The following is a 27,516-nucleotide window of genomic DNA, read 5'->3' on the forward strand; positions in this document are numbered from 1 at the left end:
GATTTTGAATCTTTGATATGACAAATACAAATAAGAAGCAAATGGAAGAAATAAAAGCCCTCCCTACAAATTCTTCCGAAGATGATCAAAGGCAAACTGAAACCATACCTCCGGCCGTCTTTGGCTGGGTCTGGCTTCCGGATAAGCTTGTGAGCTATTTTTCTTAAAGTAATTGCTTTTGCTCTTTTATCTGCCTTGGGAATACTGATGCGTATCTAAATCTATATGTACACAGTCTTACTTCCACCCGGATAAATTCCATGCCCTCCCTCCCTCCAGCTCTGGTTTCACTCCATTCCCCTTGCAGATGATTGGACCAGGGCCTCATATATGCTACACAAACGCTTTACTACTAGCCTTAAGCTCCTTCTCAAGAGGCTTCTTTATTGGCCCTATTTTCTGATTTAGCTAAAATTTTTGAACCTAGTAAAGCATCCTCAGTTCTCTTGTGAACCATCAGCAACACAAGCGGTGACGAGCTTAGGGCAGAGTATTACTGTAGGTCACACGCAGTATACGTGTGATGTAAGCATCTTAACAGTGGCAGTGTTGAAGCGACCATATACAGTACTATGTGTTGTAAAAATCTTTAACAGTAGAGGCATTTAAATGACGTACTATGCAGTAAGGAAATGAAATACAGTACTATGCAGTAAGGAAAATGAAATCTTCAAGTTCTAGCATTTTAAATTTCTGCTAAGATGGGAGTCAATCTTATTAAACTTTCTAAATCTCAAATTTTAAATTAGTGACAAGAGAAGGATTGGCGATGTACACTTTGGTAGTGTGCTTGCCTAGTGTGAAGGAGGCCCTGGGTTCATCCCCAGCATAAAGCCACCCTCCAAACTTCAAAACAAAAATTTCTGAAGTCTCCTTGTCTACTCTGGAAGGATAAAATGAAATGTTACGTGTGAAAAGTCTTCAGAAATGTCTGGTCCAACGTCGCAGAAGTGTTTGTAGTTCGTGACCCTCAGAATTAAAGCAAAAGGGGTTCCTGAGCTGAAGAAACACCAATCAGGCTCGTCTCCAGGCAGGGGAAGCCACGGGTTGCCACGTGACGTCATTACTCCGCGCCCGGCGCAAAGTGCTTCCTCCCTGGTCCCGGGAAGAGCCGCGCGCCATGGGGACCTGGCGGCGTTTATTGCTTTTTGGCAGAGTGTCACTTCGGGGTGTTTGCGGGGCCGCTGTCCCGTCTCTGGGGCGCCGAGCCTTGAGTTGTGGGCGCCAGGTGTGTGGCGAGCGCGGGAGGGGATGGTGCGAGCCTGATCGCCGGCGCCTGCGAGCTCCCGCTAGCGGGTCCCCTAGAAGGAGTCTGGAGCTTGTGGTCCCCAAACTCTCCTGAGCATGAGGGATGTATGGGGTGCACCTTGCTCTCTTGGCGTGGGGTTATTTAGTGAATAGGTTAACGAGAAGGAAAATGCACGGAGGGCTTACCTCGGTAAAAAGGCCACTTTGCGTTTTTAACAACCTCGCTTACCCTGGCAGACAAATTTCAGCTCCAACAATTTATCTTTGCAGTTGAGATTGGCAGTCGATAAATAGCACCTAAAGGCTAAATTAGTGGCGATGAACAGAATTAGAAAAGAAAACCCTGTTATACTCAAACTCTGGATCGTTTTCACTTTTACAGCACACTAATCCAGTAATGAGGATGATTGATTTAAATCACTTTTTTTTTTTTTAAAGTTATTAGGCGCTGAGGGTGAGGCCTTGAAACAAAGAAGAACACAAATCATGTCCCGAGGACTTCCTAAGCAGAAGCCCATAGAAGGTGTTAGAGAAGTTATTGTTGTGGCCTCTGGAAAGGGTGGAGTTGGAAAGTCTACCACTGCAGGTATTGTAAGGCGTTCATGTCCCTCCTGATTAAGAAGTTGTGCCAGCTGTCAAGTGCACTGTAAATGATCACGTTTCAGTTCGGTATTTGTGACGTTTCTAACTTGTGGTTCTCTATCTTAGGGTTTGATAATGGGTGGGAGCTGAAGTAAACACGTTACCAGATTGTCTACTCAATTCAGTGAGAAGTAGTTAGGTTGTCTACAGGTATTCTGTTCACTTAACTAGGAAGTGGAGATAATCTCTTTCATAGGATGATATGCAAATTAAATTAATCACTTAGCCCATTGTCTTTTCATAGAGGTTCTCAGTAATTGGTTGCTGTTACTTTTAAAACACTAGTCATTGTATATTACATTATTCTTGTTCTTTTCCAGTCTATCAGTGTACATATAGTTGTATATTTGCAACGAGAATGTTTGCTATTGTGACCCGTTTTTTCATTTAATCACAACATTTGTACCATTTATAAAGTCACCAAAAGCTAAGAATCTTTGAGAATGCTTGAAGAGATTTAACATTGTTTTAGTTTTTTTATCCATCTAGTGTTTTGGTGTGTGTGTGTGTATGTGTGTGTGTGTGTGTGTGTGTGTGTGTGTGTGTGTGTTCCTATGTTCAGGTGCATGTGTGTGGAGGGCAGAGGGTAACATCGGGTGTCTTTATTGCTCTTTTTCAATGTCTGACTGGCCACTGAGCTCTCAGGAGCTGTCTGTCTCTTCCCATGTCCTTCCCGGTGCTGTGGTTACACTCAGGTCCTTGTGCTTGCATGGTGGGTAGTTCACCTGTTTCGAGCCCTCACCCCACCTAGCCATTTAGTCTTCATATCTTCTGGATTAATGTGGTAGTGATGGAGAGTCCTTTCCCTGGCCCTTTTTGGTGATTGTAGATTTGTCACAAAGATGGTGTTTTAGCACTAAAGATTATGAGTTCTAAAATAGAATTTACACTCAAGACTTATAACAGTTATTTCCAAAAGGAATTGTTTATTTCTAAAGCGATTATAAGACATTATGAGACATTCTTGCAGTCCTACCCGTTAGCAGTCATTTATTTTCTTCAGTCTCATTGAGCTATATTGGCAGGTAAATATTATGTATTGTGAAGGTTCCAGGGACACACAGCTCTGTGCTGTCACCCTCAGCAGCCTGAGGAGTCCCGTCGTCCCCCCCCCCCCCCCCCGCCCCCAAGAAAGTTTCTGCTTAAGAGTTAGATGATGCTTAACCTATTATGTATCTGGAATTAGAATTATCCTGTTACACAGAAGAGTGGATTTATAAGTACCATACCCTAGATGAAGTACTTTGTATACAGTATTCTTTTATCCTCACAGCAGTTATCAAAGGAGGAGGTCCCTTTATGTTATAACTCAGGGAGCAGACTGACATAAAATAGCAGTCAGGGTTATACAATGGAAGGAGGTGGCAGGTTCAGGTCTGCTTTGCAGTTTATACTTCCAACCACTTTCCTTATAGAAGTGACAGCATAGTTCTGCAAGGAAATGGCATTCACATTGTGGAAAATGGGCAGTATGAGAACCTATTTATTTATTTATTTATTCATTTCTTCATTTACATATGTATGTATGTATATATGTATGTATGTATGTATGTATGTTGGTTCTTTGAGACAAGGTTTTTCTGTGTAACAGTCCTGACTGTTCTGGAACTTACTTTGTAGACCAGGCTGGCCTCAGACTCACAGAGATCCACCTGCCTCTGCCTCCCAAGTGCTGGGATTAAAGGTGTGCACCACCCCCGCCTGGCTAGAGAACCTATTTTTTTTTTTTCTATCAGTCTCGTAATTTATAGTACTTTGGGCTCTCTCTTCTCAGCTGTAGCCCGGCTGCAGAGCTGGCTAACTGTGCTTTTGAGGACACCACTTCCACCTTTTTGTCTCTAGAATCACGGGCATCGGCATTTTGACTACCATACTACCTTACCATTATCTTTCTCACTTCCTTCTGTGAACAGTGCCCCAGCTTTTTGAATACTTGTGTATGTGTGAGTTCGGTACTCAGATGCCTATAACAGCATTTATTAGAAAAAAAAAAAAGGCCCCAGACGGTGGTGGTGCACGCCTTTAATAATCCCAGCACTCGGGAGGCAGAGCCAGGCAGATCTCTGTGAGTTCGAGGCCAGCCTGGGCTACAGAGCGAGATCCAGGACAGGCACCAAAACTACATAGAGAAACCCTGTCTCAAAAAACCAAAATAAATAAAGAAAGGAAGAAAGAAAAAAAAGAAAGAAAGAAAAATAAAAAGACTATATCTATTAGTTATCAAACAGTTAATTATTTAAAATAAAATTTGAAACTACCTATTCCATTAACATTGCTTTAAGAAAAGCTAAGTGCCGAATTTGAACAAGGTTGTAACAGACTATAAGGGAGCTATTTAAAATGGGCAGTGTGGGACAGGCGTCTGTTGGCAGCTGCTGAACTGATTTCTTCTGGTCTTCTGTCTCTGTCATTCTCTCCTCATCCTTGGTCTTTTGCAAGCGAGGGAAATGTTGAAAGGTGAGTGAATTTCCACAGAAGGAAAGTGACTAACCTGAATTCTCTCTGTTTCTTTCAGTGAACCTTGCTCTCGCACTGGCCGCGAACGATTCGGTAGGTGTTCATCAATAGGAATACTAATGCATTGCCATGTTTTTAAGGCAGTGATGAAGCCTTGTGGCCTGAAGCTGTATAGTCTAGCTTCAGTTGGTTGCACGTTTTTTAAGGGACTGAAAATGCTGCCATTGGTACTGCTTCATCTAGTAACTGTGATGTTGCAATTAAATGTTGGTCATGTATCCCATGATGCGCTTTCATGTTTTTCTCAGAGGTCATTTTTTAAAATAAAAGTTTACTGCATAGTCCATATCTGTGGTAGTAATATTCTGGGTTTAACTCTTTTTTTTGAGGTTAGACCCATAGCATTAATCCCAGGCATCCTTACAACTTAACTTTGTAGCCCAAGCTAGCTCAGAATCCTTTTGCTTCATCTACCAAGGTCCCAAGAGTACAAACATGTGCTCCAATGCCTGCCTGGTCCAGGCAGAAATAAGTTTCAACTTATTAACTCAATTTAAAAAAAGTTAAAAGATACCCTAAAAGTAGTGTTAGTCCTTTGGAGCAGAATTTGAATAGAATATGTGTATAATGTAAGACTGAGGGATTGTCCATTCTCCCTTTTATATCATAGGATTAACTGGAGGATAGTTTTGTATGTATTCATTCAGCTTTTCATCTCTTCATATACAAATTAAGCCCACATGTGTATGCATATTTTTGTGATAGCCATCATTCTTTTTTTTCTTTTTAAAGATTTATTTATTTATTATGTATACAGAAAAGGGTGCCAGATCTCATTACAGATGGTTGTGAGCCACCATGTGGGTGCTGGGAATTAAACTCAGGACCTCTGGAAGAGTAGTCGGTGCTCTTAACCTCTGAGCCATCTCTCCAGCCCCTTTTTTCTCTTTTTTTAAGATTTATATTTTATTTATATGTGTGTTTGCATGAATTTATATCACCATGTGTATGCAGAAGCCTGAGGAGGCCAGATCCCTAGAATTGGAGTTGCATGCAGTTGTGAGCTGCCATGTTGACTCTGGGAACAGAACTTAGGTCCTCTGCAAAGGCAGACCTTTCTCTCAACTGCTGAGCCATCTCTCCAGCCCTATACCCCATTCTGCAGCTGCTGCTTTCATGGTTGAGCACTTTTCTTTTGAGTGAATCTTTAGGATGGTTCCCCCTTTCCCACTTACTCCAATTAAAGGACAATGGGATTTATTTTTTCCTGGGACTGTGGGGTTGAGTATGGGGCCTCATACATTCTAGGCTGGTGCTCTGCCACGGACCTCCCTGGCCCACTACAGTGGCATTGGGATTTTTTCTTAGTTACTTTTTATGAAAAAATTTTTAAAAGCAATTTTGATCATATTCTTTCCCCTCCCCCAAGTCCTCCCAGATCCTCCTTATCTCCCTACCTACCCAACTTCGTGTTCCCTGTGAAAAAACAAAAACAGGAAAACAAAACAGCCAAAACCAAAAGAGACCGTGAACTAAAAATTAAAACCAATTAAGACAAAAACAAAACCCAAAGAAGCAAAAGCAAAAAACCTGAACCAAAACAAAAAGCACACAAAAACATGGAGTCTATTCCGTGTTGCCTAGCCACTCCTGGCCTTGGAGTGTGGTTGATGGACCCCATGGCACTCCACTGAAGAAAATTGAGTTTCTGTTTTGCAACAGGTGTCAGTTGAAGATAGCTTCTTGGCGAAGGGTGGGACTTTGTGTCCACTCCCCCTTCTCAGTGCTGGGATTTTGTCTGGTTTCAACTGGTGCAGGATCTTTTTGCATTTATATGTGTATGCATCCTGTTGTGTCTGGAAGATGCTGTTCCCTGGAGTCGTCTATCACTCATGGCTCTTAGAATCTTTCTGCCTCTTCTGTGTTGATCCCTGAGTCCAAGGGGAGGGGTTTGATGGAGACACCCCATTTGTGGCTGAGTGCTCCAAAGTCTCACTCTGCACATTGCCCAATTGTGGATCCCTGTGCTAGTTTCCATCTACTGCAGGAAGAAGCTCTGACGAGGGTTGAGTGATGCATTGATCTGTAGGTATAGAAATGCATCATTAGGAGCTATTATATTGGTTCATTCCTTTAGCAGAATAATAGAATTAGGTTTTTCTCTAGGTCTATGACCTGTATGGTCTAGGTTCTTGGCCATTTTATCAGGGTCAGGTATGGGTTCCATCTCATGGAGTGGGCCTTAAATCCAATCAAAAAGTGGTTGGTAACTGCCATAACATTTATGCCTCTATCGCACCAGTATAGCTTCAGGAAGGAGTAGGTGTCGGGATTTATAGCTGGGTGAAACTGATGATTACTTTTCTTCTCTGGTAGTGTGCAAAGTATGTTTCTGGTAGTTTCCAGCACTGTGAACACTAGTCAGGAGGGGTGAAATGTCTAGTTGGTATCAGCTTGATTTCTCCATGTTCAGTGATACGAGTAAGTGTTGTCTTTGGCAACAGGGCCTTACCATCATGTAATGGAGAGCAACCGGTATTCTTGGCAATAGCCTGTGATGTTTGCAGGAGTGTGTGTGTGTGTTATTTCTGTCTGCGGGACATCTTTGGCCAACTACTCAACAAGATGTTACCCATTCCCAGAACTGTAGGTGGCAGAAGATGTCTAGTTGGGGTATTGCCTCCCCCATTATATAGTAACTATTTAAATTACTTTTACATATGTATATATTTTAGGAAGCTTCTATAGTGATAGGTTTCCATATGATTTTTCATATATTTAGGTTCGTGCCCCTTTTCCAGTTATTACAATCAAAGTACAATGGGATTTTTTTCCCCCTGGGACTGAGGGTTTGAACCTAGGGCCTTGTGTATTCTAGGCCTGGTGCTCTATCACTGAGCCACCTCCCAGGTCCACTCCATGGCATCCATTTTTTTCTTTTAATTTGTATTTACTATTACCATGTGTGTGCATGTGGACGTGTGTGTGTGTGTGTGTGTGTGTGTGTGTGTGTGTGTGTGTGCAGGCACACATATGCCATGGGTATGGAGGTCAAAGGACTTGGGACTTGGGTCCCTTCCACCTTGTAGTTGAGGCAGAGTCTCCTTTTTTTTTTTTGCACTACGTTGCTACATACTTCAGGCTAGCTGGTTTGCAACTCCGGAGGATTTTCTTGTTTCTGCCTTCTATCTTGCAGTGGGAGTTCTGGGATTACAGATGCACCCCACCATTCTGGTGTTTTATGTGGGTTCTGGGATCAGACTCAGGCTGTGAAGCTTGTGTGGCGAGTACTTTTACTGGCTGACCATTTTGCTGGCCTCACAATGGCAGTCTTATATTCTATTCTTATATACTAAGTAAGTTATATACATGTTCTCCAGAAAGTATGCTTCATCTTTTATTTTAGCTCTAGTTGATCCGAATACACCTTTTTAAAAACTTTCATTTATGATAGGTTTTTATCTGTTTTTTAGGTATTAAAAGTAAAATTGAAAATGAACACTGAACATATTATGTAATCCTGCAAGTCATTAGTTAATAATATACATCTATTTCATAATCTATTTTAATTACCCTTTCATATATATGAAATATGTTTCATATGGTTTTGTATTTTCAACTTACTATTTTTAAAAATGTCCTAGCATATTTCATATTTATATGAAATTCAGGTAAGAATTATTAAAGCGTGTAGCTGTGCCTGTGCTTCTCACTTGTCTCCTGTCAGACAGTTTTAGTTCCCTGTGGACAGCACATATGGAAAAATGGAATGTGTTACATATGTAAGTGTACTGCTGGGATAAGGATCCAGAATTTGCTAGAGTGCAGAGCTAGGCATGTTCATGTCTCAAGATTTTGGCCCTGGTTTCTGAACATGTGAGGATTATTACCCATTCACTATATTTGCTTGTATAAACTTCTGTCACTGTGGAACCAAGTATCCTAACTGGACTAGTAGGGAAAAATACCATTCTCTTTCTTTAAAGCTATGCTCCTGCCTCAGGGAAATTCTACCATCAGGTCAAATTAAAGAACCCATTTCTTTATAGCTCTCTTCCTTTGTGGGGGCATAATTTCTTGCATCTCATCTTGCCCTTTTTTCTTGAATTAACTTCTTCTTTCCTTCCTTCCTCCCTCCCCTGCCCTTTCTTTTCTTTTCCTGGATGCATCCTTGAGTTCTTCTGTGGTTTGGTGGGCAGATTAATGACTACGAGTGTCTCCATCTTACTTCATGAAGCTTACCTTTAATGGAAAAAGAATTGATGACATGATTAAGGTAAAGTCATTGGGATAGGAAGGATACTTTAGATTTTCTGGTAGGTTCAGCTTAATCATAGGGAGTGAGGGGGCAAGAGTCAGATGTCATATGAGGACCTGAAAGGAACCAGAGGCAGTGTGGCATTCTGCCTCCATTACAGCTTTCCTCAGTGATGCCCATTGGGCTTCCTTGATACTTTCTTAGAAAGACATGGCCGATGAGTACATACAGGAAGTCAACTCTCCTACTTCTTTAATTTCTGAAGATAACTTTATTCTTTCTTTGTATTTGATAATTTATCAAAGATGTAAAAATTTAAGGCTCAAAATCACATTTTGAACTTTGAAAACAATATTCCATTTTCTTCTGACGTACTAATGAAAATGCCTGATGCTTTTTTGATTCATATGACTCTGTAATAGCATGTGTTGTTTTTCCCTCAAAGCTTTTAAGGTTTTCTTTATGGCTTTTAAAGTTTAAAATTGTCACAAATATTTGCTAGGTTGTCGGCTTTAAAAGGTGTTGCATGCTTGGAAATTGGCCCTGAGTGGTTTTCGTTTGGAGAAACTTCTCTGCACTGATGTGTTTGTCCTTGTTGTGGAATCCCTTCTGATAGGCACTGACCACATGCATTCATTGCCTCTCCTGCTCGTTGGCTGTTCGTCATTTGTGTTTCCCAAGGTCCCTCAACTCTTCTGCACACTTCTCTATTCAGTTATAGTTATTTAGCCCTTCTACATGTTTTAAGTTTGGAGATTGCTTTCTCCAGTTTCCTAGACTGTTTCTTACTTTCAATTTATTGTTTCTTAGAAAAAGGAGGGGGTTGTTTGTAGCATTTCCTTGACTCTGAGTTGGATTAGAATTAATTAAGAGAAATGTGGCTTTTTTTTTCTTTTTCTTTTCTCTTTTTGATCTCTGTTTATGTAGAATAGTAGGATAGTTGCTTTCATAGTGCCTTCTGACCAGCAGAACCAGTAAACCTGGGAGATTTTGGACAAACAAAAGTTCAGCCCTTCTTTAGACCTTAAAAAATCAAAAATCCTAGATGCAGCAGAGGGCCATGCAGCCTGTCTTAACCTTCCTCTAGATGCAGCAGACAGCCATGCAGCCTGTCTTAACTCTCCTCTAGATGCAGCAGAGGGCCATGCAGCCTGTCTTAACTCTCCTCTAGATGCAGCAGAGGGCCATGCAGCCTGTCTTAACTCTCCTCTAGATGCAGCAGAGGGCCATGCAGCCTGTCTTAACTCTCCTCTAGATGCAGCAGAGGGCCATGCAGCCTGTCTTAACTCTCCTCTAGATGCAGCAGAGGGCCATGCAGCCTGTCTTAACCCTCCTCTAGAAGGTTCAGTGCCAAAGTCTGAAGCCATGGATCTAGAGATCTAGGGTTTCTTAAAACCGTCTAATCTGCAGTAGCCCCCTACTGTAGGACAGGGATGGCTTGGCTGGAAGTGGCTCTCCCCTTGTTATTTCAGTGGAGTTTGGAAGAAAAGGGAAATCAGCATGCATGTCTAGGTAGCCATATTGATGTAAGAGCCAGTGAGCTTATTTATTTATTTATTTTTCCATGGGAGAGGATCTCACTATGTAGTACAAACTTACCTGGAATTTATTTTGTAGCCCAGACTGGCCTTTGTACTCACAATCCCCTTGCCTAAGCTTTCCAAGTGCTGATATTACAGGTGTGTACTACCACATTATACTAGTGATATGTTTAAACAATGTGTGTGTGCACACGCACGCACATGTGTTCATATGTCTCAACACTGGAAATCAAGCCCTGGCCCTTCCTCTCTAACATTTACCCGATATACTACTGACCTGCATGCTGACAATCATATTTCTTGATTTTTTCTTTTTCTTTCTCTCTCTCTCTTTTTTTTTTTGAGACAGGGTTTCTCTGTGTAACAGCCCTGGCTGTCCTGGAACTCACTCTGTAGACCAGGCTGGCCTCAAACTCACAGAGATCCACCTGCCTCTGCCTCCCGAGTGTTGGGATTAAAGGCGTGCGCCACCACCACGTGGCCATATTTCTTGATTTTTCTAAACTACTTGTTTTGTTCTTTTACAGTATAATTTTTTAAAAGTCTTTTAAAAACATTGATTTATTATTTTTATGTGTATGGGTGTCTTGCCAGCATTTATGTCTCTGTACCATACACAGGCATGTAGTTAGTGCCCATGGAGGTCATAGAAGGGTGTAGGATCCCCTGGGACTGGAGATACTGACAGTTGTGAGCTGCCATGTGGGTGATGGGAATCGAACCTGGGTCCTTTGGAAGAGCAGCCAGGTGCTCTTCACTGCTGAGCCATCTCTCCAGCCCCTACAGTATAATTTTAATGCACGTTGGGAAAGAGCAGTGAGTCAGTCTCTCTCTCTCTCTCTCTCTGTCTCTGTCTCTGTCTCTCTCTCTTCTCTATCTATATCTATGTGTCTGTATCTCTATACCTGTCTTAGCTATCTGTGTTTTTGTGGTGGTAGAAGTTGAACCCAGGGCCCATTGTGTGCTAGCCAGTCCCCTACCACTGAGCTATGTTCCCAGCTATATTGTTTTGATGGTGTATAGTTGAGATTGTTTTTATAATAGTTTCTTTTGTGAACGAGAAAGTGTTAATCAAGACCTTTAATAAGTCTGTATTTTGTAAAAAAAGGATTCTGTTTTGTAATAGTAGCAATCTTGTGTAGTCTTAAAAGTTTTGTAAAGCAGCAAAGAGAAAAGGAAGGCAGAGATATCTTAAAATGATGAAATAGATCCAAGGGCAAATAAATAGGAAATCTACTCGCGAGGAGTAGCTTTTATTTCAGACAAGAGCAGTGTCTCCGGTGGGGGTGGGGTGTTTTCAGAAGGCAGTTGTGTTTGAGTCTGCGGCGTGGCTCAGCTGTGCGGCCTTCATTGATTGCACCTTTCCTGGCTGCATTCCTCAGCCAGCACTTATCCTCGTCTCTGTATCCGTCTCTGCTACCCCATTTTAATGACGGCTCATGTTGCTGCTCTGGCTCATTCATCCACTTGTACCTCAGTTACTGAGTGTCTGCTGTCTCAGCTACTGTGCTTGGAAGCTGTAGAAATGGGGAAGTCACAGTCGTTGCCTTTGGGGAGCTCAGACTAGCACACCATGATGTGACCCTCTTCCCGCCTGTGCTCCAATTCTTCCAGTATCCTCTGCCAGATCACTCGTAACTGTTGGAATCACATAGCTGTGCTGCTCAGATTCACACCCAGAAGCCTTTGCTGCTATGCAAGCAAAGCATTCTGTCATTTTATAACCTTCTGCATTTCTACAGGCGTGTTCTGCACAGTTTCCTTCAGCTTTCTGTGCCCTCTTTTCTGGCTGCCTTTTGACTATCCTGGTTATTATATTCTGTGCAAGGGTGTGGCTGGGTGGGGGAATTGAGTGCTTACAAAAATCCAGGACTGTCTTAATGTGCATGTGTGTGTTGCTTATAGTGCTCACACAGATAGTTTATCAGTTAGCCTTTCTCTGAGGACAGCTCAGTAAAATGTTCTCTGATTTCTTTCCAAGTAAGTGTCTTCCCATGCTGTGAAATTCAATGGCACTGTTTGCTTTTTATTATTATTGCATTCATGTGGCTCTTCTTCTTCTTCTTCTTTTTTTTTTTTTTTTTTTGAGACAGGGTTTCTCTGTGTAGTTTTGGCACCTGTCCTGTAACTCACTTTGTAGATCAGGCTGGCCTTGAACTCACAGAGATCTGTTTGGCTCTGCCTCCTGAGTGCTGGGATTAATGGCATAACCAGCTTAGTATTTTTTTTTCATAATAACAACATAACTAATGCTTACTGAGCACTTACTATATTAACGTAATTAGTTAGCATTTTACATAGAATGGTTCCCATGACCTATTTCTTAGCTCATTTCCTCCTCATAGCAATGGAGTAGGCCTAGGTTCTGTTAGAACAGGTGCCTGCCCCTTTAAGTGAGTGGTCAGTCTTCAGAGGCCTGCTCCTCTCCCTGGGACAGAGCACTAACAACTGTCCCTAGTTGATGGTTCTAACCAGCCCCTTGTTCTTCCATGCTCGTTGTTACATGTACTGTGTTGAACTAGATCACATGGTGTAAAACTCCCATTCCCCTTCACAAAGCTTACACAGGTCTGATATTTCCTTTGTTCCTAGGACTGCTCTAGGATTTTCTGACTCCCAGTTGGTTCTCTGAGGAGGCTCCTCTGGCTTCTCTTTCATGATGTTTCTGTCTGTCTATCTTTTCCTGACTCTTAGTCTCATTCTTTTTTTTTTTTTTTTTTTTGGTTTTTCGAGACAGGGTTTCTCTGTGTAGCTTTGCGCCTTTCCTGGAACTCAGTCTGTAGTCCAGGCTGGCCTGGAACTCACAGAGATCCGCCTGGCTCTGCCTCCCGAGTGCTGGGATTAAAGGCGTGCGCCACCACCGCCCGGCTCTAGTCTCATTCTTAATGAAGCCCCTTTGCAGGGTTTAAATGTGAGCCAATCCTCCTGTTGACACCCCTCATCGTGTTTGGTTTCTCTCATACATTGTACAGTTTGGGTCGATTGCTCTCCTTCCCACCTTGGGGCCAGGTCTCCTAATCAGCTGCATATTCTGAAGTGAATTATGTGCCAGCTCCTTTCTTAGACTGACTGCTGCTGCTTTATTCTCATTATGATTATATTTAACAGCTACTATTACAATCCCCATTGTAGACCAGAAGTGAAAGCCCATAGAAGTTAAGTGATTTGTTCAAAGTCACCAAGGAAGACAATAACAGAACGAAGATTGAATGACAACCTAGGTCTTGCACTTTCAACCTAGTGCTCCTATTTTGTTTGGATTCTTAGCATTAAGAACTGGATTGTAGGGCTTGGAAGATGGCCCAGTGGTTAAGAGCACTGCTTTTGCAGAAGACCTGAATTTGTGTGACTCACAATCATTTGTAACTCCAGTTTCAGAGGACTCTGATGCCTCTGGCCTCCAAGGGCACCTGTACTCACACTATATACACAATTAAAAATAAATCTTAAAAATAAGAAAAAAACCTGTTGTAGCCTGTGCAATATAGTGAAACTCATCTTAAATCAAGCCTGTGGTGTGTCATGTGCCTGTAGTCTTAGCTACTAGAGATGCTGAGGCAGGATGTTCATTTGAGCTGGGCATTTCAGGCCAGCCTGGGCAACATACTGAGATGCTGTCCCAACCAACCAACCAACCAACCAACCAACCAACCAACCAACCAACCAACCAACCAACTGTCCAACTGACTGACTGACCAACCAACCAACCAACCAGACAAACAACCAAACAGCAAAATGAACAGTCTCACTCAAGTCCCAAGTTGGTTGTCTCTAGTCTTGGCTACTTCCAGCAGCAGCTAGCACAGTGCTTATGGCTTGGATAGCACAAAATACATCTTCGTTGTGTGGTTGAATTGAGTATCTAGTTAGATTTCAGTGTGTAAGTACAAAGCTGCTTTTCTTTAGCAGTGATAGGATGGGAACATTGGTGATACCATAGTGGCTGTGATGGTTACTGTTAATTTTCAAGTTGGCAGGCTCTGGGCACAGTTGTGAGGGATTATTTAGCCCACGGACATGCCTGTGAGGATTATGTTGATTAGATCAGTTGAGGTGGGAGGGATGGTGCCATTTGTTTTAGTTAGGGTTTACTATTGCTGTGAAGAGACACCATGACCACAGCAATTCTTATAAAGAAGACATTGAGGGTGGCTCAATTACAGTTTCAGAGGTTCAGTCCATTATGATCATGATGGGGAGCATGGCAGCGTGCAGGCAGATGTGCTGGAGCTGAGAGTGCTACATCTTGCAGGCAACAGGGAGTCGACTGACTGTCACACTGAGGGAAGCTTGAGAAAAGGAGACTTCAAAGCCAGCCATCACAGTGACCTACTTCCTCCAATAAGGCCACACCTCCTAATAGTGTCACTTCCTTTGGGGGCCATTTTCTTTCAAACTACCACACCATTCCCTGGGCTGGGTACCAGCATTCATGGCTCTCTACTTCCTGTTTGCACAGTGTGACCAGCTGCGACAAGCTCCCGCTGTGTCAATTTCCCTGCCAGGATGAACTATACCCTTGAACTTCAGACTGAAATAAACCCTTTCTCTCCTGAGCTTTTTGTCACTCTGTTATCCCCTTGGCTGCCTCAGTTTCTACAATTCTCAGTCATTTTAGCTCTGCTTAGGACTCCTGTTCGTTGGATGCTAATGTGTTACTCCTGGGCACTAGACCTTTGAGTTTAGCCATTTGCTGCAGAGGACCACTTTGACACAAACCACGCATTTCAGGCTCAGAGCAAACTCCTTTCCCTGTATCTATCTGTCTTTGTCCTCTGAGAATAGCACAGCTTCCCCACCTTCTGTGTGGTGGGGTTCACTTACCTCCTCTGCTGGTTTGTGAACATTTGGGAGACAATGATTTCGGTCTTTCCCCTTTATCTATAATCCTTAGTAGACGGCACATGGTGAGCTTTTTGTTTGTTTCTGGTTCTTGAGATAGGGTCTCATAGCCCAGGCTGGATTCAAACTCACTGTATAGCCCAGGCTAGGTTTGTATTTCCTGTGTAGCTAGGGATTACCTTGAACTTCTGTTTACACTGCTTCTATCTCCTAAGTGTTGGCTCTTGCTTGGTGAGTAGTGACCAAGGAAAGAATAAAGAGTGTGTACTTCTCCAATACAAAATATACACAGATTCAAGTGCTGAATAAGTTCTCTGTAGCCGGTTCACTATAAATTGTGCTTTTTACTTTCCACAAACAAGTGAAGTAATTAAAATCTAAATGAGATAATGCACATAAATACTTAGCACAATGTGTATCCTACAGTAAGTTGCAAATGAATTTTTAGTATTAACAGTTAGATTAACACTTTCTGTAAGTAGTATTTCAAAGTAAAAGTCAATGTATATTTTACTTGACTGTTTTAGCAAAACTTAATTTTAAGTTCTTACATTTTTAGAATGACTCATTAAGTAGATTTTTAATTGGATTTAAAATTGGGAAAGGAAGCAGTATTATCTTCAAAGAGTTTGTGTCTTTTTCCATTGATGTTTATCTCAAAGTATTTGTCTTGTCCTGTGATTATATAATGCCTTCACATGAGTTCCTTCCAAATGTACTATGTTTTCACAAATGTTCTTTCTGTGTGACTAATATTATCCTAAACCTTTGAAGTTCTGTGATCATATTAGGATGGATTAGGACATTTTAGCTCAAGAGTCAGATTTGGCTGGGTATGGTGGGATATGCTTATAATCCTAGCTAGCACTTGGGAAGTAGAGGCAGGAGGATCAGGAATTCAAGGTCATCCTGACCACATAGCAAGTTCCACTTCAAGGCTTGCCTGGGTTACAGGAGACTCTTTTTCAGAACACACAAACCCCTCAGATCCCAAATGATGCAGGTTTGGGGTTTAGGAAAGCTGAACATATGTATCTCTACTCAGACAGTATTTTCTGCATCAAGTAGATCACATCTAGCTTTTTGTCTTCATGCAGAGCTGGCCTTGTTTCTGGCTCTGACACTTGTGCACTGACTGGCTTTTGCCTCTGCCTTCCTCCTAGAGTTGTATAACAGTGCACGTGGAGTGCTCATATGGGGTCCAGAATACGGGCAATGCTAACAGTGCTAAGATGGCTCCTTGTCTTTGCTGGTACAGGACTGCAGGTGCAGGAGCTGGCCTCACACATCATCATTTGCAATGTAGTCACAGTGTGAATTGGGAGTACAAGGATGTATCTCACAAGTTCACATGCGAAATCCTGATGTTGTGACCACTTAATTGAAGTTCATGAGATTTATTATCTTTTCTTTAGCATCTGTATTGTAAGAAGACCACATTCTGGTTTGTTATCCTGTTCTTTTTTTTCTTTCTTTCTTTCTTTCTTTCTTTCTTTCTTTCTTTCTTTCTTTCTTTCTTTCTTTCTTTCTTCCTTCCTTCCTTCCTTCCTTCCTTCCTTCCTTCCTTCCTTCCTTTCTTTCTTTCTTTCTTTTTTTTTTTTGCTACTAGTAGCCCTAGATAGGACCATTTCATTCACTAAATTCACAGACAAGAACATGAGATACCAACATACCTGTATGTTCTGCCATTTTTATTCTAAGGAGCTAGCAGTTTCTGTTTAAATGAACTTAAGTTTTTTTTGTTTAAAAATATTACTTCTTTGAAGTTTTTTTTGGGTCAGCATGCAAAGTGATGGGTTTGATTAAAGCATCCTCCTGTAGACTGCTCGTTGTACGATGGGTTTTCATTTGTAACCCACCTCTGCCTGCCCTGGTCTTTTGAGAACCGTTTAGTTCATTAGATCATTTATTGAGCAGATGATTCAGCTGAAAGGATTTAGCCTTCTTGATGGTAACCTCTGTTGGCAAGGATTTTTACTGTGTGGACCACATCTTCATCTTCACTGTGGTGAATGTTTCCTTGGCTGGGCAGATGTGTTTTAGTTCCATGTAGCCCCATCTGTCAGCTCCTGGGATTATCTCCTGAGCTATTGGAGTCCTTCTCAAAAAGTCTTTGCCTGTGATTGCATTCCCAAGTGTTCCCTCTACCTTTTCCTTTAGCACTTTCAAAGTTTCTATCCTTACATTTGATCCATTTTGAATAGATCTTGAATGGACTCTTTTTGGGGTGGGGTGGAGTATAGAGTGGGAAAGATGGATCTAGTTTTCCAGCCCCTGCAAGCCTAAGTTTTTAATGTAATTTATTTGAGTCAGGTTGTTTTCCTAATAGAATCTCAATAGATCTGTACCCCATTTGATGGTGTCCTTTGCCTTACAGAAGCTTTTCAGTTTCATGAGTTCCATTTGCTATTTAATAATCCCTTTGTACACTGTGAAAACTTGTTGCTATGATTGGTTTAATAAACAAGCTGACTGGCCAGCAGTTGAACAGAATAAGGTTAGCCAGGAAAGCCAAATTGAGAATGCTGGGAAGGAGAAGGGCAGAGTCAGATGCCAGTAGACACAGAGGAAACAGGACATTTAGAAAATGAGATAAGCCATGTGCCATATGGAAGAGGGTAGATAAGAAATATGTAACCTGTTCTTAATGTTTTCATTATAGCAGGCATTTCTTAGTTAAAACATTCTGTTTCAGTATCATGGTAAGCTAGTTGGAACGAAAGATGCATTGTTTATGTTTAACATATAATTATTTTAAAGGTAGAGGGGGAGCTGGGTCAAGAAACCAAATCCTGGAGGAGCAATTGCAAAATCATTACTTTTTGCTTTCTGTTCTTAAATTCAAAGGTAATTCTTGGTAAGAAATATTTTATATTTACAAGTGCACTGAAACTCATAATTATTTACATTTACTGAGAGATTCAGAAAATATTTTTACAATTAGAAGAATCTTTACAAAATTGACATTCTTTTAGGATAAAAATAGAAATATTAATCATGATTTTTCCTGCAAATATTTGATTTTTGTCATAGCGCTACAGGCATCCATGTGCAGTGTGTTTCTGATGAGTAACTTTTCCTTGTTTTTTCATGCATAGGCTTATTTCTATCTTGAGGGCTGTAGTGTCCTGGGCTCCATGCTCCGCATGGTACGTACACAATTGAAAAGATCTTGCCCTTGTTACTTTAGTTAATTTAGGGCCTGCGTGACTATTTAGTAGACTGTTGTTTCCAGTGTATACCGCTCTCTCCTTGATTTTGACTTGTATCAAGTCTACCTCTTTCTCTCTTTAAACAGGTTTCGCTTTGAAGCCCAGGATGCTTTTGCCTTTGTAATTCTCCAGTTGCCTTGCCTGGAGCTGCTTCTCTCGGTGGCCATGGATGCTCTTCCCGTCTTCCCTGCTCACACATCTCCGGTCCTACTCCAGCTGCTTCTTTTCCAGCCCATGCTCTTGCTTCCTCTTCCCCTGACAAGTGGCCTTTTATTGATAACCCCTTTCATGTTCTTGCTCACTATTAGAGCTCGCTTTCTTCAGTCATCATTGCATCCTTCCCTTTCTGCCTCAGAGAGACTTCAGTCCCAATCTCAGCCTTTGTTCTTGACGCGGCCTTTCATTCCTCCTCTAGGAGTTTTCACGTGTGAGTACCTGCTGGTCATCTTCAGTCTGTCTTTACTAAGTTTTTCCCTTAGGTCTACTCATACACACAGAATGTATGTGTTGGGTGAGTGAATGAATCACTAACCCTCATTAACCTCTGTAGCTAAAGTTTTCTCTGGTCCTGCCCAGCCCCACAGACCCTGCAGCCACTTATAAAATAGTCACTCAGAAGCTTATATTAATTAAAACTGTTTGGCCATTAGCGCAGGCCTACTACTGACTAGCTCTTATATTTAAACTCAGCTTGTTTCTGTTAATCTATATGTCGCCACGTGTTCCATGGCTTTACCTTGTGCCATTACATGCTGCTCCCTGGATGGTGGGCTGGTGTCTGCTCACTCAACCTTCCACTTCCCAGAATTCTCCTCTCTCCTTGTCCCGCCTATACTTCCTGCCTGGCTACTGGCCAATCATTGTTTTATTTATCAACCAATCAGAGCAACACATTCACAGCATACAGAACATCCCACAGCAAACCTCTGTTTGCACTCAAGCATCTGGCTTCCCTTTTGTTTTCTTCTTCAAGCCATACTTGAGCGTACTCTACACAAGCTATGTTAGTTCCGGGTGTTTTTAACCCTTTGACTTTTCTATATTGACACTACATTGTCATCTACAAAACCCATGCTCGAGAACTGCAATTGAGTTACAAAACAAAACAAAACCAAAAACAAAGATAAAACAACTCCAAGAAAACAAAATTTATAAGGTCTGGGGAGATAGCTCAGTTGGTCAAGTGCTTGCCTTTCAAATATGTGGTGGACCTGAATTAGATCCCAGAATCCACATAATAAAACAGGTACCACATTGATGGCAAGATGGGATTTGGAGACAGCCAGATCCTCTGAGCTCTCTAGCCAGATAGTCTAGCCTACTTGAAGTTGTAGGCCAGTGAGAGAACCTGCCTCAAACAAAGGTGGGAGTGAGCTTCTGGAGTGGCACCCAAGTTGGTTCCCTAATCTTGATGTGTGTATACATGTACACACACACACACACACACACACACACACACACACTTTATAGTACTTTAAGTGTTTACAGTTTTGTGTGTGGCCACCTATGGTTCTCAGCTGTCTGTGGCCCTTGGACTACTGGTTACACAGCCTGGACTTCATTTTCCTTTGCTTTTCAGCTTCCCTGCATTGACTCATTGTCACAGTGTCCAGTTTTTGCTTCCGCCCACCAGCAGTCTGTCAAATATATCTGTTCTCTCGCTCTCCTGACTCAGTTTCCCGCCTTTGACAGTGTCCACCCCAGGGGTAGCACCTGAGAAGAATCTCTATTTCCCGGCCTTCCCAGCATTATGTTTGTCTTGATTTTTCTTTCTCTGACCCTTTAGTTTCCTCTCTTTCGTATTACTCCATCCTTAGACATTTCTCATCCTTAGACGTTTCCCTTGTTTCAGAATACGACTTCTTCAGTCAATATCCATTTTAATAAAAACCCTGAATTTTTTATGTGGCTTGCTCATTTGCATCTGATTTCTAACCGATAGGTTAAATTTCAATGATGTAGATGGGTCCAGCATCGTGATTCTCTCTAAACCCTTCCATCCATGTAGTCTTCAGTGAGTAGTTTACACCTTGCCACCACCTGTTTGAGTTAGAGATGTGCACCCTAAAGTTACTCAGTGAAGGACAACCATTTTAGTACACTCACAGTTTCTGCGGGATAGGGATTTGGACAGAGCAGCAGGACGGGTTGGCTGTTAAGCACTGTAATGGTTACTGTTACTGTTACAGTGCTCCAACTTCAGTGGGGAAGACCCAAATGGTTATCTCGAGTTCTTCCCTCATGTGCTTGGTACTGGCTGTGATAACCTGAAGGCCGAATGGGTTGGGGTTGTAGATTGGAATACATTAACGTGGTTACTATCTATTGCCTAGTCTTGCCCAGAGCTTGGCAGCCTCAGTGGAATGGAACATTTTTGCTGGTGACTAAGTGTTCCTCAAGTTGATATACCCAGTCTTCCACTCTGCACTTGGCTATCCCAGTCTTCCACTCTGCACTGGGCTATCCCAGTCTTCCGCTCTGCACTTGGCTATCCCAATCTTCCGCTCTGCACTGGGCTATCCCAGTCTTCCGCTCTGCACTGGGCTATCCCAGTCTTCCACTCTGTCCTTGGCCATCCCAGTCTTCCACTCTGCACTTGGCTATCCCAGTCTTCCGCTCTGCACTTGGCTATCCCAGTCTTCCGCTCTGCACTGGGCTATCCCAGTCCTCCACTCTGCACTGGGCTGGTGCTCTTCCTTTGCACTCACTGGCTAGCTGTCTTTCTTGCCTTTGTCAGCTCCTGTTGTCTCTCAGGTCCCTTGCTTGGATGTCTCTTCCTCTGTGAAGCCTTCTTCGTGGTTCCAGATCTCCCCACTCCCTCTTCCCTTCGTGTGTTCATCTGCCATTAGAATGGCCCTGGTGTCAGGGGCTGCATCTCAGATGAGCTGTCACTACTGCCTGGACTATTGCTACATACCCAGGAAACTCTTGCCAGCTGATTGAAAATAGATTACGTTTGGTGGAAATTTCCAAAGGTTTGAATAAGTTCCAGGGCTTTCTCAAATTCCCATAAATTACCAATGATCACTTTTGCCTTAGGAGAATTATGCTTTGAGAAGCTTTTGTGTTTCAGCATTTTAAACTTTCAGTTAAAATATATGCAGCAAACTCCCAGAATCTGTGTATGAAATGCTATATGCTGGAAAATACAGTGGATTGGTTAAGTACATATAAAACAAGCTTTGGTAAGACTGAAGGCTAGGAGAGTAAGTCTGAATTCAGAATTGTTTTAGTTGTGGCATTTTAAAGCTTTGATTTTGACTGTGGACTGTTTCACATGCTGGATTTTGTTCTGGCCCGTTTCTCTCTGGCCACGCCCTGTGCTAGTCACTTTTGGCAGATGCACTGGGTGAAAGGGCTGGGGTCAGCACTGCTGTACAGAAGTGGGTCAGAGCGCTTGGATGAAGGGGAAGCGGTTTTAAAGAGCCTTTATTTATGGTTGGCACAATCAGACAAAAATAATTAGGAGCTTGAACCTCTCACCATGTCTTGCTTCCTCTTCCATCTGTCATAGGCTTTGCCAAATTAACCACATCAACCAATTTTACAAATAAAAAAGGACTGCTGTTTTTTTTTTTTTTTTTTTTTTGGTTTTTCGAGACAGGGTTTCTCTGTGTAGCTTTGCGCCTTTCCTGGAACTCGCTTTGGAGACCAGGCTGGCCTCGAACTCACAGAGATCCGCCTGGCTCTGCCTCCCGAGTGCTGGGATTAAAGGCGTGCGCCACCACCGCCCGGCTGACTGCTGTTTTAAATAGTTCTTTTGGGTTCTTAAGATGCTTCTTGAGAAAGTCTGTGTCTTCTCTCGTCTCCCCAAATCTCCTTTGTACTTCTGTAAAGTCTTAAATGGCCAGTTAGAGGTCAGGAGGCATGGTCTACACAGTGAGCGATAGATAAAGTACACCCCCTTCCCAGCTGAGCTGGGGGCTCCATTCCACTGCTGCTCTGAAAGGGGATTCCATTACCTCAGGACAGATAACAAGCTGGGGTTGCTAAGAGCCATAAAGGACAGGTTAGATTACTGCCTCTGGCTCCCAAACAGTGGAACATTCTTGAATTAAAGGAGGAAGTCCTCAGGTAGTCTCAGAAGGCAGTCTGGATCCCTACATGGGCATAGGTTGCTCTCTGTTTCAATTTTTCCTGTCAACAAAACAGAAAGCACAAGACTTCTCCAAGCCTTGGAACAGCTTTGGCCTCAAATTTGTACTGGAATGTTGTTGTCTGCAGTGTGATGGGCTCTTTGCTAGTCGCCATGGAAACTGATCGAGGTGCTTGTCTTGTCCTCTGGGTTCTTTGGGCAGCTTATGTAAAAAAAAAAAAAAAAAAAGGACTGTGTCTAATCCTGTTCTTCAAATACACATTTTCTTTAAAAATGATTAAAAGGCAGCATACTTAATTGAGAATAAGATACCTGTATCATGTTTCTGATAGGTGATTTCAAACATTCTATGCAGCTGAAGAGTATCTGGGTCAAGAAATATGAATGAAAATTGTTGTATATGGGTACAATTTGTTTGATTTGTGATATTTATCTGTTGAGCTCTGTGCTTATATATGTAGAAGATTAACATATTTAATTTCATTTACCTGCCTAGTTTTAGAGGATTTGTCATAGAAATTAAGGCATGGCCGTTATTTTATCAAATCATTGGCAAATAAAAGGTGGTTTATATTGATGACGTTAGAGACGTTAAAGCTAAAAGTAAGCAATTAAATAACTAAATATTCAGATCTTATGGACATCCAGGAATACAGCTTTTGAAAAGACCTATCTGTAGCTAACGCAGGAAAGGCTATATGGCGGCTGTCTTTGGGAGTCTGAACTTGACCATCCCTCTCATTTCTTAAGTGAAGAATTGTTGAACAGAGCAGAAGTGATCTGGGGAGTTACCTGGTGTTGGAGGAGGAAGCCGTTCCCTTAGGTAATTTTAGACATGGACATTGTCGGGATGATAGAAGAGGTGTCTTGTGAGTCTAAGCTGACTGCATTATGAATGGTTGGCTTATTGCTATGGTCTGACTTTGACTGAAAAGTAGGGAACTTGGATGTTGAGGTTTCCTCTTGCTTTTTCAAATAACATGCTTTCCTTCATGTTCAAAAAAGTCCATGTCTTTTTTTTTTAAATTTTATTATTAAGAAATTTTCTATTCATTTTACATACCAACCATGGATCCCTCCGTCCTCACTCTTTTTGCCCCACAGCCTTCCCCCCAACCCACGCCACCCCCTATTCCCACCTCCTCCAAGTCAAGGTCTCCCATGGGGAGTCAGCAGGGCCTGGTACATTCAGTTGAGGCACCAAGGCTGTACAAGGTGTCACACCTTAGGCACTGGGCTCCAAACAGCCCGCTCATGCACATCCACATCTTGAAGTGAAAAATCAAAGGAATAGAATGCAGTGCATCTCCAGATAAAGCTAAGTGTGTTCATCTGTTCATTCCAGAAATTGCTAGGTACTTAACCATGTGCTAAGCACTTTGCTGGGGTCGGCATCTCTCGTGGTGAAAATCAAAGTTTCTGTCTTTACAGATCTTACAGTCGATGGGAGAGGTATAATAAATGAACACTTTAGGTAGTAATGAGAGTTAGACACAGTAGAGCAGTGTCAGGATGAGCAAGTGCTTGGGAGATACTCTTTTCAGTGGGGTTTTCTGAGGCGAGGCCTCTAGAGACATAGAATTTGAGCAGAGGTATGACTTGAGATCCTGAGGTACAAGAAGAGCAAACACCCTTTATCTTGGACTATTTGAGGAACAGGAGGAACGTCATATGCTAGAGTGAACGGGAGAAAAGGTGGATGGGTGCAACCCTTACAAAGCAATGTAATCCATAGTGGATATTTTAATTTTTGTTTTCCTTGGAGAATGATACAGTGATATTTAAACTAGGGTCTTGACATAATTTATTGTCTTCCTTTTAAGGACTCAACTCTGACATAAAGAAATGTAGCCGGAAGGTTTCTCCAGTACTACCTGGCCCCGTGGTCCCTCAGCCGCTTATAAAATAATCATTCAGAGGCTTAATATTAACTCCCAATTGCATGTCCTGTGGCAGGCTTCTTGCTAGCTAGCTCTCATAACTTAACCCACTTCTATTAATCTATAGGTTGCCATGTGGCCGTGGCTCACTGGTACTTTCACATCTTGCTTCCTCTGGCCGTGCTGGCGTCTCCCTCCCCTCAGCCTTTCTTCTTCCTGTCTCTCTTCAGTTTCCCACCTAGCTATAACCTGACTTGCCATAGGCCAAATGGCTTTATTTATCAACCAATCAGAGCAGCACATATTCACAGCGTGCAGAAAGACATCCCACAGCACAGAATAGACTTGGGGAAACTGGAAGACTAGCTGGTGGCTGTTGCATGAATCCAGGCTGAAGGTGATAGCTTGGACTGTGATGATAAAGACCTGTAATTTGTTAGGTCCCACAAGTACCTTGAAGATAGAACTTGCTGAGAGCATGGTGAGGGTGGTGAAGGAAAAGGTAGTGTAGGTATCCGATAACATCCTTTCTTTAGTATAGTATACAGATAACATGATTGCCCTTTCTAAATGCACAGTTCACTGCACCAGCTACATTTACATTGTTGTGCAGCTGTCACCACTGTCTCCAGGCTTTATCGTTTTCCCAAACTGGAACTCAGTCGTCATTGACAATGGTCGTCACCATCTCCTTTCTCTCTCTGAATTTGATAACTCTCTATACCTCATACAAATGGAACCATAGAATGTTCTGCCTTTTGTGTCTGGTGTATTTCACTGAGCAGGATGGTTTCGTGGTCATCTATTTTGAATTTAGTTTCTTTTTAGGATCGTTGTTTTACTTTCAGCAACCGTGTGGATGGGGAAGACTAAGGAAGGAGAGATTGTGGATTAAAGTCACTTCTCATTTACATGCGTTAAGTTTCAAATGCCCGATAGACACCTGAGTGTATTGAGGAAGTCCAGAGCTCAGAGGGGAAGTGGGAGCTGTGGATTGGAATTTAGTGCCATCAAAGTACAGGTAGCATTTAAGACTACTCAGGAGGAAGAGCAGATGGGAGAAAACGGTCTTGTAACTGTTTCTCTGTTTTGAGGTTGTGGTAGAGGAACATGTCTATTCTAAGACTCATCCAAATTGTTAATGAGTTAAAAATGACATTGGTTTTTAAATATTCTAATGGATTTTAAGCAGTTGTTTTCCTTATTATTATTTTTTCAATTCCCTTGCTTTCTTTGGCTGAACATAGTGGCAAGCTTTGTTCCTTTAGATGTTCTTTGAGGAATTAAAAAAGTGTCAGGATGAGTTGAGTGTTGACTAGAGGGATTATTCCCCAGTGGTACAGACACTAGGAATATTATCCTGGCAGAGACGATTTGGAAATTAATAGATGGCGGTGCTAATAGGATCGAAGGGCCTTGTTCGTGCCCAGAGTGTTCCAGTGAGCCAACCAGCTGTGCAGGACTAAAGGTGGCTCCCTTCCAGGGAAGGGCCTTTTGGGGAGAAGTTGTGGGCTTGCTCTTTTCTTTAACAGCAGAGGCTTTTCAGTTAGATTACTTGTCTCTTTTCTTTCCCAGAGGATTACGTTTCAGAAGAAAGACCACACTGCCCTGGTGGGGTGTGGCAGGGGTGGAGAGAATGTTCGAGCTGGCAGGGACTCCCGGAGATACTAGTTCTTAGGCATGTGACCAAGGACTTGGTATTTTTTTTGTTTTTATCCCTTTGATAAAAATCAGCTTGATTAGTTCCCAATTTTATCTTTACAGTCTTCACTCTCCAGGGCTTGAGAATTCAGTCCTTTAAAAAAACTTGCCCCACTTTTGTGTGTTTTGAGTATCAAATCAGTAGTCTGGTCGGAGAAATTGTTCCCTCTATTCTAAAACAAACAGAAAGGGAGTATGGTGTCATGTTGCTAAGAGGACACTGTGATCAAAGAAAGGAAAATTTGAAAGTCATAGTCTACTAAATGCCAGTGTTCAAGGAGGAAATGAAGTCAGGAAAGAATAGCCCTGCTTGGAAGCAAGTCCTATAAATGGATCCCGAGTAGCTAACATCTGCCTCTGACGAGATCCCTGCAAGCTTACAGCAGCTCGTCCTTGAGTTAGGGCTCTGACATTTCCAACGTACTACGAAAATGACTGCGATAATATAGATGATGTTTTATTTTTATACGTGATTAGACAGGGAGGATGGAAGCCAGCTGTTGAGTGTGCGTCTCGTGAGGCTCTACAGGATGTGACAGAGAGCAGTAAATCACAGCGGGCGGAGCAGGAAGGCCAGGTGACCCTCTTGTTCCTCTTGGTTACTGCTGCTCTGGGCTCTGGCAGAACTGGGAGGGCAGCAGACTGCAGCCCCCAGCCTGAGGGCCGTGATGTACTCTGTGAAGCTGAAGATAACAGGGCCTCCTTTAGCTGTGGTGGTCACTGGCTGATACACGTCAGACCCTGTGGTGGCTTATGGGGGGTGGTGGTGAAAGATCATCCAGGCTGCTCCCTGAGATCCGTGCTAAGTGTGGCAGAAGAGGAGTCTGACGTTAGGGAAACATGCTGGAGAAACCGATCCTAACCTGAGGGTTCCAAGAGTGTTGCCTGGCAGTAATACCGTTATCTCTGCCTCCTACAGCCGCCATTACTCCCTCCCGACTCCGCTATGCTTTCCCAAGATCTCGTGACTGTTACCCTCACTTCTCACGTCTAGTTTATTTCTTTGTCACTCACCTCGTTTTATTGCCCCCCCCCCCCCCAGTTTGAATGAAAACTTTGGGGAGCTAGAATTTTGGAATTGGGATTTAGAGTTTCTGTTACAATAGATTTGTCTTTTTTTCAGAGATGGGGAGTGTGTTTTTGTTTTGTTTTGAGACATGAGTCTTACTAAGTAGCTCAGGTTGGCCTTGAACTTGCTATGTAGCCTCAGGAAGGTTTTGAACTTCCAATCCTCTTGCCTCAGCCTTCTCTATGCTTTGATTATATTGTCTATTTTAATTTTAATTTTGTGTGTATGGGTGTTTTGACTGCATTTGTGTCTGTGTGAGGGTGTCAGACCCTCTGGAACTGGACTTACAGACAGTTGTGAGCTGCCATGTAGGTGCTCAGAATTGAACTCGGGTCCTCCGGAAGAGCAACCATTGCTCTTAACCACTGAGCTCTCTCCAGCCCACTTAGTGACTTTTTATATACTGTGATGTAACCTTTGTAGTTTGCTTGAATTTTTCTCCCCATTCATGCAATGTCAAGGTTAAACCATTTGTGATGATTTTCCCCTTTCACATTTATACCTAAAGGAAGCACTAACAGCTTCTCTGGCATGTCAGAATTGTCAGCACGGCCGTTCCTGTGCTTGGGG

At 42.4% G+C, this 27,516-nt stretch overlaps 1 protein-coding gene across 6 annotated transcripts in view; it reads left to right on the plus strand.

Moving 5' to 3' along the window:
• Nucleotides 1–1,084: 1,084 nt before the first annotated feature.
• The window catches only part of Nubpl (NUBP iron-sulfur cluster assembly factor, mitochondrial), a 326,050-nt gene continuing 299,618 nt past the window's right edge, over nt 1,085–27,516 (plus strand). For 4 of the 6 annotated variants that reach the window (XM_052738504.1, XM_052738503.1, XM_052738506.1 and 1 more), the window contains exons 1-3: nt 1,085–1,228; nt 1,687–1,834; nt 4,406–4,440. In XM_052738504.1, coding sequence (XP_052594464.1) covers nt 1,121–1,228; nt 1,687–1,834; nt 4,406–4,440 — 291 coding nt within the window. In that variant the 5' untranslated portion in view covers nt 1,085–1,120. Of the gene's footprint in view, nt 1,229–1,686; nt 1,835–4,405; nt 4,441–8,526; nt 8,624–27,516 lie in introns of those variants that run through there. The other 2 variants (XM_052738510.1, XM_052738508.1) reach the window with 2 other exon arrangements.

Source organism: Peromyscus californicus, unplaced genomic scaffold (assembly GCF_007827085.1).
Source record: "Peromyscus californicus insignis strain IS unplaced genomic scaffold, ASM782708v3 Scaffold_15__1_contigs__length_86483966, whole genome shotgun sequence".
NCBI lineage: Eukaryota > Metazoa > Chordata > Mammalia > Rodentia > Cricetidae > Peromyscus > Peromyscus californicus.